General features: G+C 49.4%; 1 protein-coding gene across 7 annotated transcripts in view; it reads left to right on the top strand.

Moving 5' to 3' along the window:
• CADPS (calcium dependent secretion activator) overlaps positions 1 to 16820 on the top strand; it is a 203506-nt gene that overhangs the window by 69937 nt on the left and 116749 nt on the right. For all 7 annotated transcript variants that reach the window (XM_067003206.1, XM_067003209.1, XM_048069814.2 and 4 more), the window contains exons 4-6: positions 1002 to 1082; positions 5011 to 5247; positions 7312 to 7433. In XM_067003206.1, coding sequence (XP_066859307.1) covers positions 1002 to 1082; positions 5011 to 5247; positions 7312 to 7433 — 440 coding nt within the window. The remainder of the gene's footprint in view (positions 1 to 1001; positions 1083 to 5010; positions 5248 to 7311; positions 7434 to 16820) is intronic.

Genomic DNA, 16820 nt, shown 5'->3' on the forward strand with positions numbered 1-16820 from the left:
TCACAGCTCCCGGGTGGAGCAGCGCCATGACCGCCCTGCTGCCAGCTGCTGCTGCACTTTTCTAGCCCCATGCTGTGGCCAAAATGACCCTGAAGGGGTCTAGAGACTGCTTGGAGTGGAAAGCCGCTATAAAATTGCTGCTTCATTACAACAGCTCTCGTCTTCTTTGGGGTCTGGTTTTGATTTTGTGCATTTTTGTTGTTCTGTAATTTATGTCTGTGCATTCCCACTAAAAATAACGTATCTATCAGCAAGTCCTACCAGTGGCAAGCTGCTTGCCGCAGTCACCTGTGCCTTACCCGTGTGCTGCAATTGCTAGCTTAGCGGGCAGAAACTACTTCTTGCCCTCAGAGGACGTTTCAGGGCCAGGCAGATGCCAAACACCAAACCACGGGGCTGTGTGCGGCGTTGCAAAGGTCTGTGCTGAAGGCTGGGTGCATGAATCGGCTGCTGGCACGTGGCTGTAGCAACGGGGAGGAAAGGGGAAAGAAAACAAGCAAATGCTGTTCATTTCTGCCGAGTCTTTTCTGGCTGTTTCTGTCTTTTTCTGGATGCTAGGCAGGGGCAGGAGGGGGTCTGGTTGTTGTGGTGTGTCCTGTCCCCAGGGGCTGCAGCTGCCCCAGCACCAGGGCATTGCTGCTGAGTCGCTGCGAGACTGCTCCTCGGTCCCAATTCCTAGCCAGAGTACTTTATCACAGTTGCTTCGTGTAATCCTTAGTAAGAAAGGGAAGAAATGAGGGGAATTAACCTTGAAGAAGAAAAAAAGGCAGGTCCTCACCCAGGTAGGCTGGGGGCTTCCTGGCTGAAGGGCTGGTCTTGTGGTCGAGGGCTTCCACCCCTTGATCACCACTGCGTAATTCCCAGCTCTGGTGAACCAGCTCACAGGGGGCACCTCGAGGCATTCACAGCACCACAAGTAACGGGAGACACTGAGCAGCTCCTGAAGGTGCTGCACGGGTTGACTTTTTAACCTTGATTTGTTTTTTGTTGTTTTTGTACAGCTGGACAACCCGGACGAGCAAGCGGCACAGATCAGACGTGAGTTAGACGGGCGTCTTCAAATGGCAGAGCAAATTGCCAAGGTAAAATAAAAAATCTTCTGTATTAACAAGCATACAAGTCATTTGTTGTTAGTTTCCAGGTCCTGTCGTTCCCTCACATGTTTCTTTTCCCAATAGTCACCAGTTCAATATGAGCATTTCCTTAACTGTAAAGAAAGAACAATTGCAGATGCTGCTGTTCTGTGACTTTGCTGGAGTGTCCCTGATGAGCTGGGCAGGTTCAGGTGTCTGCAAAATGTTTAGGTGCCTGATGAGTCCTCAGCAGTGGGGAAGAAAACGTCCTTAACTGCGGCAGCTAGATCTGCAAGTGCACGTCTGAGCCCTGTTTGTCGAATTTATATGCTGAGCAACAAGGATGATGATGGCATGCAACGGAAGCCAGGAACTGCACTACAGGGGTTTGTGCTGTTCAGTGGGCTGCTGGGAGCCACAGTCCCCTGCCTGCAGGTAGATACTGCCTCACGCCAGGTTTGCTGTCCCAGAGGTGTTCACATTTTGCATGAGAATATTCAGGCCAGCATTGCCCCCCTATGGGCATCACTGCCACCTAGAGCAGCAGACGGGGGAGCTCCAAACAGTTTTTGTAACCAAGCACTCAGCAAAACTGCCCAGGGACCCTTCTGTAAGGAGACTTGGAGACATCTCCCTTGTAGCAAATTGCACCCTCACATGGCGCAGATTTACCTGGCTTCCAATAGACCACATGCAGAGAGAAATCCTGGATCCTGTTGACATCAGCATGACCAAGATTTTATCCTCGCCTCTAATCAGATGCTCTGAGTCACAGATAAAGCCCTAATGGGGCTGAAGACATTGGGAGTGATCTATCTGGCTTCTTGATAATTGAAAAACTGTTCCCAGAAGGAAAACAATAAAGGTCTAACCCAGGCTGGGACCTGCTTTCCAGCAGGCAGCCTCCCTGCACAGTCTGTGAGGAGCTGAGCCCAAGTGCTGAGGCTTTTATGGGCAAAGTAATATCAGAGCTGTTTGCGACCTCACTGAAATCACCGAGTGTAAAAAGCACAGCGCATTCATTTACGGCCAGGTGTTAGCAAGGATGCCCGTGGCACCGGCTTGCTCACTCCCCACTGACACTTAGAGAGCTGCTGGGGAGGCAGGTTCTGGTTTTCCGCACCTCACTGATAAATGCAGCAAGGCAGCCAAATGATGGCACGGCAAAGAAGCAAAGTAACTGCAGCTCCTTTCCTTTGTTCGGCACTTGGCCCCCTGCCATTTTATTTTCAAGAAAATCTACAGAGTTTTTTATTTGCAGTGAAATGTAAAGCCCCCGCGTGGTGCACTACTGCTCTGATTCTGAGATGGGCGGCCAGGCACCGGGTGCCAAAATGAGATCTCCTGATTTTGTTCTTTGATTTTCTCTTTATGGCATGTGGGACGACAGTACGTATGGTTCAGCAGCAGCCAGCAAGGGCTGCAGCTTCGTGAATTATTTTTGCAAACAAGGATTTGCCATTTCCACTCTCCCCCAAGGATGCTGAGAACAAACCATGCCACTGCTGGCCTTGCGAGAGGCAGTCACGAGAAAGTCCTGAACACAACCTGACATTTCCCGGTGCAGAACTCAACCTTCAAAATACAGCGGTGCCGCCTGGGGGGAGGTTTGAGGTAAACACAGCCTACCTCTCGTCCATTTGGCAGGTATTGGGATTTATTCTCATTCACCTTGCTGCTGCGGGCCCTCTCTCCCGCATGTCAGATCCCGCCAGCACCTGCCTATGAGAATCCTTGTTCTTTCAGACCCACGGACGCTGCCTTTCAGAGGCATCCAAATGACCTTTGAGTCCTTCTGTGTATCCTCCTCCCTGGGCTGGGCAGCTTTCTTTCTAGCAAAGGGTAGGCTCTCAGTTCGGTTCTGCGAAAGGACAGCATTTGCAATTTTGTCTCCACTTCGCAGCTTTTACTGCAGGTTTGCTGCACGGGGAGACTTGCAGGGCTCACTGAACCGACACTGAGGTGTCCCCCACACACACACACACGCACACACACACAGCCTTGAGCTTGAGGATCGTGCCTGAAGCTAAGCAGATGTTGTAAAGCTGAATCCGGACAGGCTTTTCACTCTGCGTGTTGTACTGTTCCAGTAGCTAAACGGAAGCAGACTTGCAGCTGACAGCTCAGTGATGCCAAGGACGAGGTTCCTTTTTCTCTGCAGCCTCCTGTGTGCCACTGTCCTGTGGTGCCTTTCCCACCCAGCCACCTGGCCTTGAGGGCAAGAAGGAGCACATGTTGGGGCAACTAAACGAGACCTTGTGATGGCACCTGAGCAGTATGCCCATCTGTGGCTGGACCCACTCTGCTGCAGCCTGCTGGACTGGTTATTCCTTGCACTATCTTAACTCTTTCACCCACGTTTGTCCCCATTTCTGGGCCTCTCCCTTCTCCAAGTATGTTGACTGACGTTCTTTTTTAGCTTTTGTCTGCATCCCTTGATCCTATATTCTTCCAGACTTACCTCAGCTCCACCCCTGGTTAGCTGGGTAACTTGGTACCACCCCTGCATCTCTGCATTTCCCTCATCAGACCCAGTCCCCGGTGAACTGTTAGGCACCACTTCAAGCTACCTGGTTTTAGCCTCGGTACGAGAAGCTGCTGGTAGCACGCAGAGAAATGTCAGTCCTTGCTGCATTGGTGAAGAGGTTTGTGGGGGCTGTGCCAAAACTGAGTCCCTGGAGAGACTGGTAGCAGCAGGGTGAGAAAGCAATCATGTTTGAACATCATTGCTTCAGCAGCAGTCCTCAAAACCTAAACCAGCGGTGTGTTTGTGTTTTTTTTTCTTTTCCTAGAAGTGGCTTGCACCTTTTGTAATGCATATGCAGTAACACAGACCGATCAGGTAGTCTCTTACACAAGGTCTAATTTACATGAGAGAATTGCTTCCTGAGATTGAGGCTTGAAGCATGAGACTGTATTTTAACTGCTTGGTGGGAGTGCAGCCGTGAGTGGGGCTTGTAACGGGTAAGCTGCTGAGGATTGATGCAAGGACCAGTGCCGTGGAGTATTTTTTTCAGCAGCCTTATGACAGTCTTGTGGAAAAAACATGACCTTGTTTTCTTCTCTAGCATACGCTTTACGAACTGCTTTTTTTTATGAATTGCCGCTGAGAAGATACTTTGCATGTCAGCATCAAGTTCTCAGGCTGCAGATGCTGCTTCGCTGTCGTACACCTGGTGCAGTCTGTCGTCACCCGCTGCGAGGTGTTCAGAGCCTGGGGAGGCTCAGGGATGGACGCACTTGTCAGAAGATGTAGGGCTTAGACCAGTGCTCCTAATGGAGCTGGAGCACGGGAAGCAATTCAAAGCTGAGAACACATTTTGGAGAGCATCATGTTTTGCTCTCACTGTCAGCTTGGTTCTAATGTTTAAGCATCCAGTGTAGTCCTATTAGTGAAGTTTAGAGGGTGTTTTACCCCTCCTTGCAGTTGGGACTATGCCTTCCAGCCCACATGTTGTCAGTTTTGCCTTTGTAGGCTCCTCTCACCTCTAGAAAACTAAGGGAACAACTGCTCAGAAATGTTTTTACATAGAGCTGGCACATCTGAGAGACTGGGAAACAAGTCCCAGAACACCAGCATCCTTTGACTCGTTAGTAAATTGCTGTTGGTCACAAAGCTCAGCTGAGATCAGGCCTGGAGTTTTGTAATTGTGAATTAACTTATATGAAGGAGGCCACATGCAGACAGAAAAGGAACAAAATGCAAGTGCATGCAAGAAACAGTAAAGCTGGATAAGTACCAAGCAGTAATTCTTTGGGAAGCTAACAATAATGGTTCTGCGTTACACAGGGGGAAGCTGCAATTTGTCAGCTGGTTTGTGGGCGTTCCCTGCCCACAGACCTCTCTGCAGATGCTCCTGGGGGATTCTCCCAGTGCAGCAAGTGGTTGCTGCTCGTCACCACAACTCATTCTCTCGCTTTTGTTTTTGAATCCAAGGAGCGCAAGTTTCCGAAGTTTGTGTCCAAAGAAATGGAGAACATGTACATCGAGGAGCTGAAGTCGTCCGTCAATCTCCTGATGGCAAACTTAGAGAGCATGCCTGTGTCTAAAGGAGGCTCCGAGTTCAAGCTGCAGAAGCTGAAACGTAGCCACAACACCTCAATAATTGACATGGGAGAAGAAAATGAGAACCAGCTTTCCAAGTCAGACGTGGTGTTGTCGTTCTCCCTGGAGGTAAGTTTCCTGCTGTCTCTGCTCCAGCAGACAGCGTGCAGAGCTGGGAATAAAAATCTCAGCAGCAAGCTTCTGCTGGGTTCAAGCGTAACAGTGAGGTGGAGAGAGGTCAGTAGAAGTCTTATTCTGATCTCCATGAGGAACAGCTCCTCTCTGAGTTACCAGAAGCTTTGCCTGTGGTCAAGCACTATGTCCTTTCTGTTTTCTTACCGTCTTGTTGGAAAAAACAGTGTAAGATAAACCATCTGGAATTTCCTATTGATGTATATCAGATGGCTTGGAAATCTGTGTATTTAACCAGCCTCTTCTTAAGGCTTGATTCTGAGTGTACCCCAAAACCCATCTCCCTGTATTGCCTCTGAAACCACCACAATAATGCAAGGTTTGATCTGGACTCTAATTTTTATGTACTCACACTTGCCTGGCTACTTCACAGTTTGTTTTCTGCAGCACTAAGGGAACAAAACCAGAACTTCAGGCTGGCAAGTCTGCCTGCATAACATTACAGAGGTTCCTCATTGGCACGTCTAGTTCCCGATGTACTGAAACGCACTGTAAATGTCAGTGTTTAATTATTGCCACTTAGAGGTGTCACTTTATTTCTCTGCACGCCGTGCTTTCTCTTTGGAGAATTGTTAAAAATTGCTGGGCTTTGAATGCACCCAACAGATTGTGGGGAAGTGCTGGGCTTTGCTGGCTCGCAGTTTGCTTTGTGTCGAGCACTGAGTTCCTGCTTTCAGGGGTTTGTCCGTGCACCCAGGGGAAGGCAGGGTGCTGCAGGGACCCACGTTACATCCGAACAGGCTGTGTCAGTCCTGGAAGCCCTGCTGCTGACGTAGCTCTTTTCAGCTGGGTTAATTGTTCTCTGCAAACATCTTGGTAGTCTAGGAAAGCCATTTACTCCACGGAGTCATCAGCATTTCAGACACACCCATACAGAGTTGTTGACTGTCAATGAGTGGGTTGGTTACATTGTCAAAACAACTATTAGGATGGGGTCAAAGATGTAGGATGCAGGGAAATCAGAAAATTCTATTTTTGCGTAGTTTCCTGTTGATTTCTCTCCCTAAGAAGTCTCGTTATATATATTATGCCAATGCAAAACTTATAATGCTGGTTGTCCAGATTCGGTTTAACTCAGTAGGTGTCTGAAACCATCCCTATAATACTCAGCTCAGTCTCACTATAAATAGAGCTGTGAACCCAGAGACAGTGCCTTCAGTGGCAGCATCAAATAAAGCCTGACTTCTGAGTGTCTCCGTACGGAGGGAACGATCACAAAGCCCTAGACCTCTCTGTACGAAAAGCCTGTGCAGTGCGTATAGCCATACAAAAAGGGACTTGTCCTTGCAATGGGATGTCTGAAACACTTTGCTCCAGCCGAACCCCATCTGGTGGGAAGCAGGAGCTCAGTGAAGCACTGACTTCAGGAGCTGGCAGGTCTCTTCACTGCTCTGTGCACGAACCTCTTGCTGCAAGAGTTTTTGCTCATCAGAGGGTTGGTGGAGTTCTGTGTTTAAGAGAAGGGCTCCTCGGTGCCAGGGCACATCAGACGACCTGAGGAGAGGAGTTTTAAATCCTGCGTATGTATTTCATAGATAGCTGTAATAATGCACGAACAGCAACTCCCACAGTATTTCCTGAAGAAATGTTTAAGGTACGTGGTTAACAGGGTTAACCACCTTCAAAGTAGAGAAGGTAATTTCCTGCAAGAACTTTTATGGAAATGTCTTAATCTTGAAAGTAGGCTTTTGGAACAGAGTGGGTGGCTGTATGTTTTGGTGGTTTATTTTTCTGGATTTCACGTATTAAGGCACCTTCAGGTGGTTCAGGACCATGTCTATGAGGCCCATCTCCCGGTACAGCCCTGGGTACCCGAGAGCTTTATCAGGGCCATGTGCAGGCAGCAGGAGTCCTGCTGGTCTCCCTGGTGGCCGTGGTCACCATCCTGCCCACCCGGCGGTACATGGAAGACCCCGGCACTGGCCAACCCCTTGGGATCAGCAGCCAGAGTGGGGTCTGAAGGAGGCTGCTCCTCTTCCACCGCCTTTTTTTGCCCCGCAGGTCGTCATCATGGAGGTGCAGGGGCTGAAGTCGCTGGCCCCCAACCGTATCGTGTACTGCACCATGGAAGTGGAAGGTGGGGAGAAGCTGCAGACTGACCAGGCTGAAGCCTCGAAGCCGACGTAAGTCTCGTTTTGCCTTTTGCTCTCTCCACCATGTTCTTCTCAACCAAGTTACTGCCGCTTTGAGTAGCTGCAGATAACTGGCTCCTGCCTGGTGAGGCCAGAGGGGTCTGTGAGAACTTGTGGCGAGGGCTTCCTTCTGCAGAGGAGAAACGCCTTCCACGTACACAGAGCATCACCCCGCGACTAAGAATGGCACATAAGCCCTGATTGAGAGGGGAAAAAAAGTGTTAATGACAGGCTTATGTCTCCTTGTAGCCATAGAGACATAAATTTGTGCCTGTACGTAAGTACTTTGCTAAATAGGGATGGAGTTAAGCAGCTGCTTAGATAAATGCTTGTCTGAGTGTCCATCTGAACTGGTGCCGTCAGGTGTGGGTACATAATCTCCTCCTCCCTGGCAGGGTTTTAGCAGTCCTACAAGGAAGGGGAACGGCTGGCGGAGACGTGCTCTGGTAGCCCCAGACAGAGGTGGGACAGAAGAGGAGGGGAAGGCTCCAAGTTGATTGGTCAAAGCTTTATCTGAGGCCACGTTGCATGGGTTCAGTTCAAGGGTAGAGTGTTGTTCTGTCCTCTTTGACCTGGACCCCAAATGCCCTGCTGCAGCCCCACACTTTGCTTTTCCTGTCTGCTCCAGTTGTTGCATTAGACTGCTAGTGGTCATTAATCTTTGTTAGTTTGGAAAGAGAAGATCATGAACGGCTTATTTCCTTTCTGGTTTGGTAGATTAGTGACTTGCAGCATTCTTCGCATGGATGTGAGACCATTTTCCTCTAGTTCACTGCAAAGATTTCACACCCTAATGAAATTCTCAGTGCACATCCTCACAGCGTGTAACTCCTGGGGTGACATAAAGCCTCTTCCAGAGATGCCGAGTGGTGCAGCGGGGCTGCTGTTGGGATGTTCCCTTCTCTGGTCCCATGTCCCATCTCCTTTGAGGGACAAGCCCCCAAGTGGCGTTTCCCCAGGAGCTTCCCAAGCTTGTGGGAGGGAAGCTGAGAACCGGCTGAACCTGCACAGTTGCATCATGTGCAAGTGCACGAGCGCTGCATGCAAATGGCTCGAGACCAGTGCTCTCAAGGAGGTGTCAGCTAACGTCTTCCATCAGCTGCTGTCCTCCCGCGGAGGCACAGAAAATGCTGATGCCTTGCACCCTGCACTGCACCGGCAGAATAGGAATCTGCTGTAAGCAATTTAAAAACAATATTCCCAATCAGGGGGAGTGCTGCAGCCTGCCTTACTTTTCAAAATGCTCTAAAATCTGCTTCGGAGAAGGAAGTAGGAGAGCTGTACATGGAAGAAAATTTCCATAAGAACCTGCAGTTGTCACTATTTTAGGTATTTTTATTGCTTCAGTAGGGAAAGTTGGGCTCTATTTAGGGGAAATTACTGTTACCCATATTGAATAGTGTACTTCTGCTGGGTTACGTGCACTTGTTTAGCCTGGTCTGCTCATTCTACTTTTGCTCAAAGGATCTGTCCTTACTTACTCAAGCCTTCTTGCTGTAAGCGATAGATCTGTGTATACAAGTGTTGTTTGGAAAATAAGGGACGCAGGAGTGAGCTCTTTAATTGAATGGCTCTTTTTATCATAATGAAATGTACAGTGTCTGGGCAGAAAGCCATCAGCCCTGAGGAACATGCAGCCAACATGCTACGGCGTGGTACAAGTTACGTAAGTGCATCACACTCATCCTCTCTGCGCTGGCTTCCCACAGAGGTGCGAGTTAGGTCTGAAGTCTTCTAGGTTGCCCCACACTTGGGCCAATATATAAGAAAAATCCTCGAAAGAGCTTGACGGTTCCATTCCTTGAAGGTTCTGGGACGTTTTAGTTCCAAAATTAAAGGCCACCCAAGCCAAAAATTCTGGAAAAAACCTTCCACAGAAACCAGAGACCATCACAGAAAACCTTGACTTTTTTCTTGTCTGCATCAGAAGCACGTCGATCACCTTGCTTCCTCTGCCAGACACAACAGCCCAGACGGGGAGCACCAAGACCTTGTGAAAGCAATTTACTGCACTCACCTTCTCCTCTTCTGACAAGAAGGAAAGAGAGAACGAACGAGATGTGACGTGTTTGTCGTGTTGCTTAATACGTGACTTGGAGGCCCTCAGGTATTGCGGTGATGAGGCAGTGATAGAAGCAGCTCAGAAAAGTCCTTTGCATTTCGGAGCTGCGCTGTGTTGCAGGCTTGAGAAGTGTCTCTCAGATGCCAGCGTCACTCTCACTGAGGTCATTCACAGCACATCTGCTCGGGTACGTTTTGTTGTGAGAAAAACACCCATTGGTAAAGGAACTGGGTCAGCCAAAGCATGCTAAGGCTGCTCCCCAAAGTGTCCCCCAGACCTGAAGTTTTTGGGTGCTTTTGCACTGGGTGCTGCCGAGCAACCCTGGGGTATGTTGAGCCTCAGTGCTACCAAAGTGTGAGTGTTGTAGCAGGGAGGTTTACCCCTGTGTATCCTGACACTTCTGTATCTCAGAGGCTCTAAAAATAGAATTGCAGCTCTAAGTGTCTGCGGTCAGTGAAAAAGCTGAATGCAGTTCTGAAAACAGGCAGTGTTGTCTTAGGTTAAATTGTAGCTCTTCAAACTGCTCCAAATTCTGGTTTGCCATCATTCTGGAGGCTGTCTGAGGTACGGAAGACTAAATTTCTCATACTTACTCTCAAGGGAAAAAAAGGAAAAAAAAAAAAAACACATTACATTTGAATAGCAAGATTCACTGGAAAACTTCCATTCTTTGTGACAACCCTATGTCCTGGGGAGCTGGAAAGGAGAGCATCACAGGGCCGGGGAACCATGTCAGACATCTCCTTTTTGCTTAAGAGTGACTCCTGGAGTTGTTCCCTGTATTCCCCTGTGTGCTTGAAGTGCCAGCCCTCAGCTAAGACGCCCAGGCTGCAGACACTGGTGGCAGGGGCTGCTCTCCACCTCGCTGCTGGGCTCCATGCCTCAGGCTGGCACCCGCACGCCTCGGGGAGAAAGACAATCTTCCAGCCAGGGAAGGATTTCCAACAGCACCAGTCCAGCTCGTCTGCCATCCAGTTCTGTGAGAGATTTGCCTTTGCTGCTGCAAAACCAGCAGTTTTTGAGAATAAGATGTTCAAAAGCATCGTAGTGCCTTTGGAGCTCGAATGGTGTTTGTAGATCTTGAAAGAGGCGGAGTGGGCAGTGAAGTGTACCAAGCAGTCAGATCGGCCGTGTGCGAGGGGTTTGGCTCTCGGGCTGGCATTAACTGCTTGTCCTTTTTTCCTTCTTAGACTCCACATTGGATTCCTGACATTTTAAGCACAATCCCTTCATGTAAGGATTATCTGCCTCAGCACGGGTACTGAGGATGGCACAGTTCTAGAGAGAGCCAGACCTGAAATAGCAAGGGTTATTTCAGATCAGGCTTGCAGTGTATTATTAGTAGTGCTTTTAATAAGTTGTGTAAGAAAAAGCCTTTGTATTATGCCCTAACCCACAAATGCCTCTACATAATATCCGAAATCCCAGGCCAAGCAGGATTTTATTGCTTTTTGTGCGGGATCTTTATTCTTGCAGGTATTGGAGGGTTTTACTTCCCTGCCCGTTATCTTGATGGCTGCCCTCTGCAAAGCCCAGAGGGTGAAGTGGCTCCTGCACGTCTCCAGCAGCGATTTTAATGCTGCTGTTTCTGCGGCCAGAGAGCGAGGTGGCCAAGGGGCTGGGAACTGCACACGAGGTCCAGTGACAGCACCCCTGTCCTGCGGTCCCAGCGAGGCTGCTGGATATATTTAAACACTGACCTGTGCCCTTAGCAGTGCTCACAGGCTGGACCAGTGATTCATCTTCTTACAGTACCGCAATTCTCTGACGTGAGCAGAACAAAAGAAAACAGAGAACACAACAACAAGGTCCTACGTGCCTTGTAAATAAAGGCTGCGTGGTCACCTGGGCATACTTCAGCACAGAGATGAGTCTCGTTCTCCCCATGTTTACAGTGGTGAAACTCAGGTGCACCTGCTTGGAGCTCATCTGAACTGTTTGGGTTAAAAGCAAAGTGGTTGGGGGAAATGTGGCCGACCTGTCTGTGCCTGTTGCGTGCCCAGGAAGGGGCTGAGGTGGGTGCTGCTCCCCTGGCTCTGGGACTGGTCTCATTTTGAGCTTAAATCTTCCTCCTTGCTGAGTGGCCTCTTCAGGACTAGTGCAAGAGCTGTGCTCAGAGCATGAGAAGCTGATTATTTTGTGTGGAGCTTAGTAAAGAGGTTGGACTCGGTGATCTTGGAGGTCTCTTCCAGCTTAGATGATTCTGTGATTCTGTGTTTTGGAAGGAAAAAAGATCCCTCTTTATTGCCTCGTGTTTATTTCATGCCTTTTTCTTATGCATGTGCTGTGGGGCAGTGCTGGAGAGAGGACACAGCTCTCAGAGCTGACTCCATGTCTGCTCTTACATTTGTTCATCACAGCCAAAGGCTTGGGCCTCATTCCCTCTTCGGAAATTTGCTCTTGATAAAGCAATGTCTTTGGTAAATTTTTAAACCTCTCAATCTCTGTCCCCTTCCCTTCCCTTGGCTATTTTGTCAGGAGACAGGAGCCCTGCTTCACCTTTGTCCTTGCTCCCGATGCTGCTCCCCGATTTGCTTTCAGGGTGCCCTGATGGCTTGGCTGCTTATCTCTGCTGCAGCAAGCTGCCCTGCTTTGGGTCCCTACGCCAAGCTGATCACTTGATCAATGTCTTAGCCTCAGCTCGGTGTGCAGTATCCAGCACAGTTCGCTGTCTGATGGCGAACAGGGGCAGGACCACAGCGCATCTCCCGCGGTGCCATTCGGTGCCAGTCCCCTTCTGGGAGATGGGCGCTGGGCAGCCAAGTGAGAAGTCCTGCGGGAAGGGAGGCTGCAGAGCAGGGATGCCCTCTCTCTCTGCAGTGGGGGAAAACTGGGGCTTTTGTTGCAGGAATCCCCTGCCTCAGGCCCTGCCGTTTGAAGGGAGGCTCAGTGGCTTTGCGTGGAGTGGGAGCGTGATAAGAGCATTGTGCTGCAGTCGGTGTTTTGTCGCCACGGCTAGCTGGGAGATGCCGTGAGCACTTCCCCGTGGTGAAATCAGAACGGTCCTTTTGAGATGAGCTCTCATGTATAAATGACAAATAAGCCTTCTGTGCGCTGTAGAACAAATTTAACTCTGCTAAACTAAAGGGGTTTATACCAACGTGGGCAGGAGCAGAGCGGAGCCCCTAATTCCCATTGTGTATCCCCCATGCAGTGGGTGGCTCTCAGACGGGTGCAGTCCTGCAGCCCCGGGGTTGTGCAGCTCGTGGTTTGCTGCCTCGCTGCTGGGATGGCACGGCCAGGCAGGAGGATCAGCTGCTGAATGCTCGCCTGCATAACCCATGTGCTCCCAGCCCATGCTACATCCACATCTATCGCGGTGTTGCAGAGGTATTGCCAACGCTCAGGAGGACCTGTGTGGTTACGTTGGTTTAAGCAGTCATCCACATTTAGGTTTTCATCTCTAAATAAGCCCTGTGTAAGCAAAATTTATGATGCTGGGTAAAAAAAAAAAAAAAAAAAAAAAAGGCAATAGGAAAATTTAGAAGGAGGCTGCGTTGCTGTTTTTCTTCTCCCCTCCCTCTTTAAGTTTGCTTCAGCGTTAAATATAAGCTGCCGTAATTACCCAGACTGATTGGCTTCCCTTTCCACTTGCATGGTTTTGTTTCATAGCTGTGCAGATGTTTACAGCTCTTTTTCCCTCAGGAAACCTCCAGGAGCCTTACGAATGTGTAAAAGTAGGTGATGGAGCCCTGGGTACCGCTAACGTCAGACACCACTGCTGAGCCACACACCTGGCCCCGTGGGTGAGGCGCTGAGCAGAGTCAGGCTGCCCCAGGGGGAAATGTCTTCCAGGAGACATCTTCAGCTTTGCTCGGTGCAGGTGCTCTGAGCCCGTGCTGCTGCTGCTGGGCTAAGAGGTGACAGTGGCAGGGACACAAACGCCATCAGGTGGTTTGTTTTTAAGCCACCTTCTTCTAGGACTGAAGTGTATAAAGTAGCATCCAAGTCCCTGCACATGGTTTCTTCATATACAATTATTTGGCATGCCTAGGAGCCCATTTTTTTTTTGTTTTCCAATGAGACCGTGCGTGGCTTTGCTCCTGTAGGATCCTGCTGTTAGTTCTGTATCAGCTGCTTTTCATACACCCGGGTGCGTGATCGCATTTCCATAATGCTCCCGAGGTTTGTTATGACGTTCCCAGTTTTGAAAATGGAGGCTGTGGACAAGTCATTAAACACAGCAAAAAAATGCACTAAGAGGTTATTAGCCAGGTAAATTTACCAAGCCGTCATTTTGGGGAATTGTTTCCATCTGCCCGAGTCTCCTACAGGAAGCGCTGCCTCTTCCCACAAGCTCTGGATGGGGAAATTCCTTTTCTCTCCTATGTTTGCAGCATTTGAGGAGCCAGTGGTATTTCTGTGGCTCACGGGAGGATGGAAGAAACTGGTTTAGTTTAAGCACTTTAGTTTCTTCCCAGAATAAACACGAGGCTTCACCGCAATTCCCTGACACTGAGCATCACTCAGATGGACACAGTGGCGTGGTGTAAGCCCCAGGCAGCTTTCCTTCCCTCTTTTTTCCCTCCTGGTGCCCCCGCGTTGTTAACCACTGCTCCTTCTTGTGTGCCTCCTCCCTCTGCGCAGGGTTTTCGAGAGGAGCATGGGGGTGTTTGCCACGTGGGAAGCTCAAAGGCTTAGTCCTGCCCGTGTCTCTGTCCTCCCTCCCAGCACCAGCTGGCTGTGTGGCAGACGTGCAGGTGGCCTCCATAATTTAGTCCTGGTTTCAGTTTGGGTTTGGTTATTTTTTTGTTCATTCTGGGGCGACAAGGGGAAGTCATACCCACACCAGGCACCACCTACAAGACATCCGTCTCTCTTCCATGGGTGTTTCCTGCAAAGTGAACTCGTGGTCCCACCTGTGTGCTCTCAGTAGCTGTTACACTAGAATCTGTGTTGAAGGATAATGAAGTCTTGTTCCTATAGACGTACCTCTTGTAGTTATTTCTATACGCTTGCCTGTGGTAGCAAGTCAGCGCGAGCTCTGGCTGTTTTCCCTGACCTTTGGGATGTACATAGCAAGGATTTCACATGGATGCTCAGGTGTCTACGAAGGGTTGAGCTCCTGCACCTTTTCTTTCACAGAAGAAGTCTCCCTTTTCTAGCCAACTGTCTGAATTCTCAAATGTTCCTATGTATTTGGGAATTACGTATTCCTGTGATAGCACATACATTCAAATTTAAGTAGTCCAGAAGGTGTGATGATGCCCAAGGCAATTTTCATCTACACCCGTCTGCTGCATCACTCCCATGTGTGCAACCAACCTTAAGATGGGCCAGCAAAGACCAAAAGGACATTGGAATGAGACTGCGATCCAGTGAGGTGAAATAATTGCTAAATTAAGAAGAGGGCTGCATAACAAAAGACCTGGAGTACATGCAGTCTTCTTATTTAATGTCCGTGGTTGGCGTTCTACAAAAAAAGCAAAAACTCAAGCCATGCCTTCGCCCAAGTTCTGCACGTCACCCGCCAGGCGAAAGGCGGGGAGCAGACATGTGGCAGTGCCCAGCTGTTGGTTTATTTATTAAGTGCAGTGTACAAGTAGAGCACATTATCATTTAACGAGGGGGACTGCTACTGCTGTTGCGGAGCACTGTAGGGAGATACAGAGCAATTTTGCTGCTGTGCCTGCTCTTGCCTTGACAGAGCTCCAGAGGAGGGAATGGTTTCATGGGCCGGCTAACCTTGGCTGTCATTTCTCAACATTCTAGTTGTCTTTTCTGTGAAATGAAGGTAGGGTCCCATTCTTTTTATGAACATGCTGGGGTTTCCCAATGAACAGCAAGCACTCAAAGGGAGCTGTGCGCTATTGTTGCTACATGGGCAAAGACTGCAAGGCATGCTCATGGAAAGAGGAGCTTGCAAAGGAGGCCAGAAGGATGCAGCAGCATTTTCTTGAACCCTTTCCACAGCAACTCCAAGGTGTTTCAGATCGAAGAAGTCCATGAAGGGCGGGATGCAGCACACAGGAGCACCTTGCCTGGCTCGCTGGTATTTCTCACCTTTCCCAAAAGATCTTGTAGACAAACACAGCTGAGAGCATCTGGAGCAACTTTGTCTCCCTGGCTTAGAGAAGAGGATTCCAGCAGCTGTGGGACCCCTCCAGAGGTGAGAAGAGAGCTCAACAGCCCCTTGTGGTGGGTGCAGAAGGGCAAACTCCTGCAGCCAGGGGTTGCTGAGCCCTCCTCTGTGTCTGACCAGACAAGCAAAATGCCTGTCTTGGGACAGATCTCAGAGAGAAATGAAGGATGCGGTGTTAGCATGTTTCCTCTAGCTATTCCCAGTGGCTGTGTATCCTCACCTCGGGTTTGCTCTCCATAAAACTGGGTCAAACACTTGTGTTTCACAGCAGAGAAAATGCTCACCTAACAGCTGCTTAATGAGACACCTCCAGCAGCATCCCTTAGAAAGGAGCTGCTTAAGGACAAGCCGGTTGCTCAGGAAGGTTCCTCAACAATCAATGTAGAGAAAGGGCTCACCTTCAAGGCAGCTCATCCCATCACAGGGGGATGACCGAGGTGGCCAGGTGGGCATCACCTCCTCCCCACTGAGCCTGGAGGTGCCAGGGTGCCTGGGTCTGGGCTTCTTGTCCTGGAGCCTGGCTTGGGGCAACACAGGAGAGCAAAAATGTGAGTGGTGGCACAGAAACAAGGGACAGCATCACACCTCTTGTTCCATTTTGTAGCTGATTTTGGAAGGGTACCTCGTCTGTGCTTGTGAGACACTTGAGTTTCTGCAGAGCTGGCAGTGTAAATCCTCACCAGGCCTGAGCTAACTGCAGGGCTCCCCTCTGCACTTTGGTTTTCTTTTGGGGTGGTAAGATTTGATAGAAGCAATTAACCACATCTCAATTAAATAGTTGGTGTGTGAGAAGGGTGGTTTTGTGGCTGATTCGGTGGGGCATCTTTGCTCTGGTTTGGCACGAGGAATCTTTGGTTAGCAGGTGTGTGGCGCTGCAGCCAGACCATGAGTGGCGCTGCAATGGACTTCCACAGGCAGGGCTAATAACCGCAGGCAGCAAATGCACGCAGGCTGATTTCATGAATGAAACTTTCATTCCTGCTGTATCCGTAGCTGACACACTGATGAAGTATTGTAAAGTACATATGCTAGGCAGCCCTTGTAAGAGCAATTACTCTTTCAGTTCAGACTTCCCAGTGAAAGGTTGCTGGGCTTACATTTCCATGTCCTCCTGCTGAGCAGTTTGCCTCTAATTGTAAAATCATAGTATTAAGCAAAAGCGCAGGGCATTTTAAAAGCAGTCATCATTTAAATCACGCTAAGTAATCGTGCTGCTTATTTTTCCTGTAAATAC

The sequence above is a fragment of the Anser cygnoides genome, chromosome 10, assembly GCF_040182565.1.
Source record: "Anser cygnoides isolate HZ-2024a breed goose chromosome 10, Taihu_goose_T2T_genome, whole genome shotgun sequence".
In the NCBI taxonomy this organism is placed as follows: Eukaryota; Metazoa; Chordata; class Aves; order Anseriformes; family Anatidae; genus Anser; species Anser cygnoides.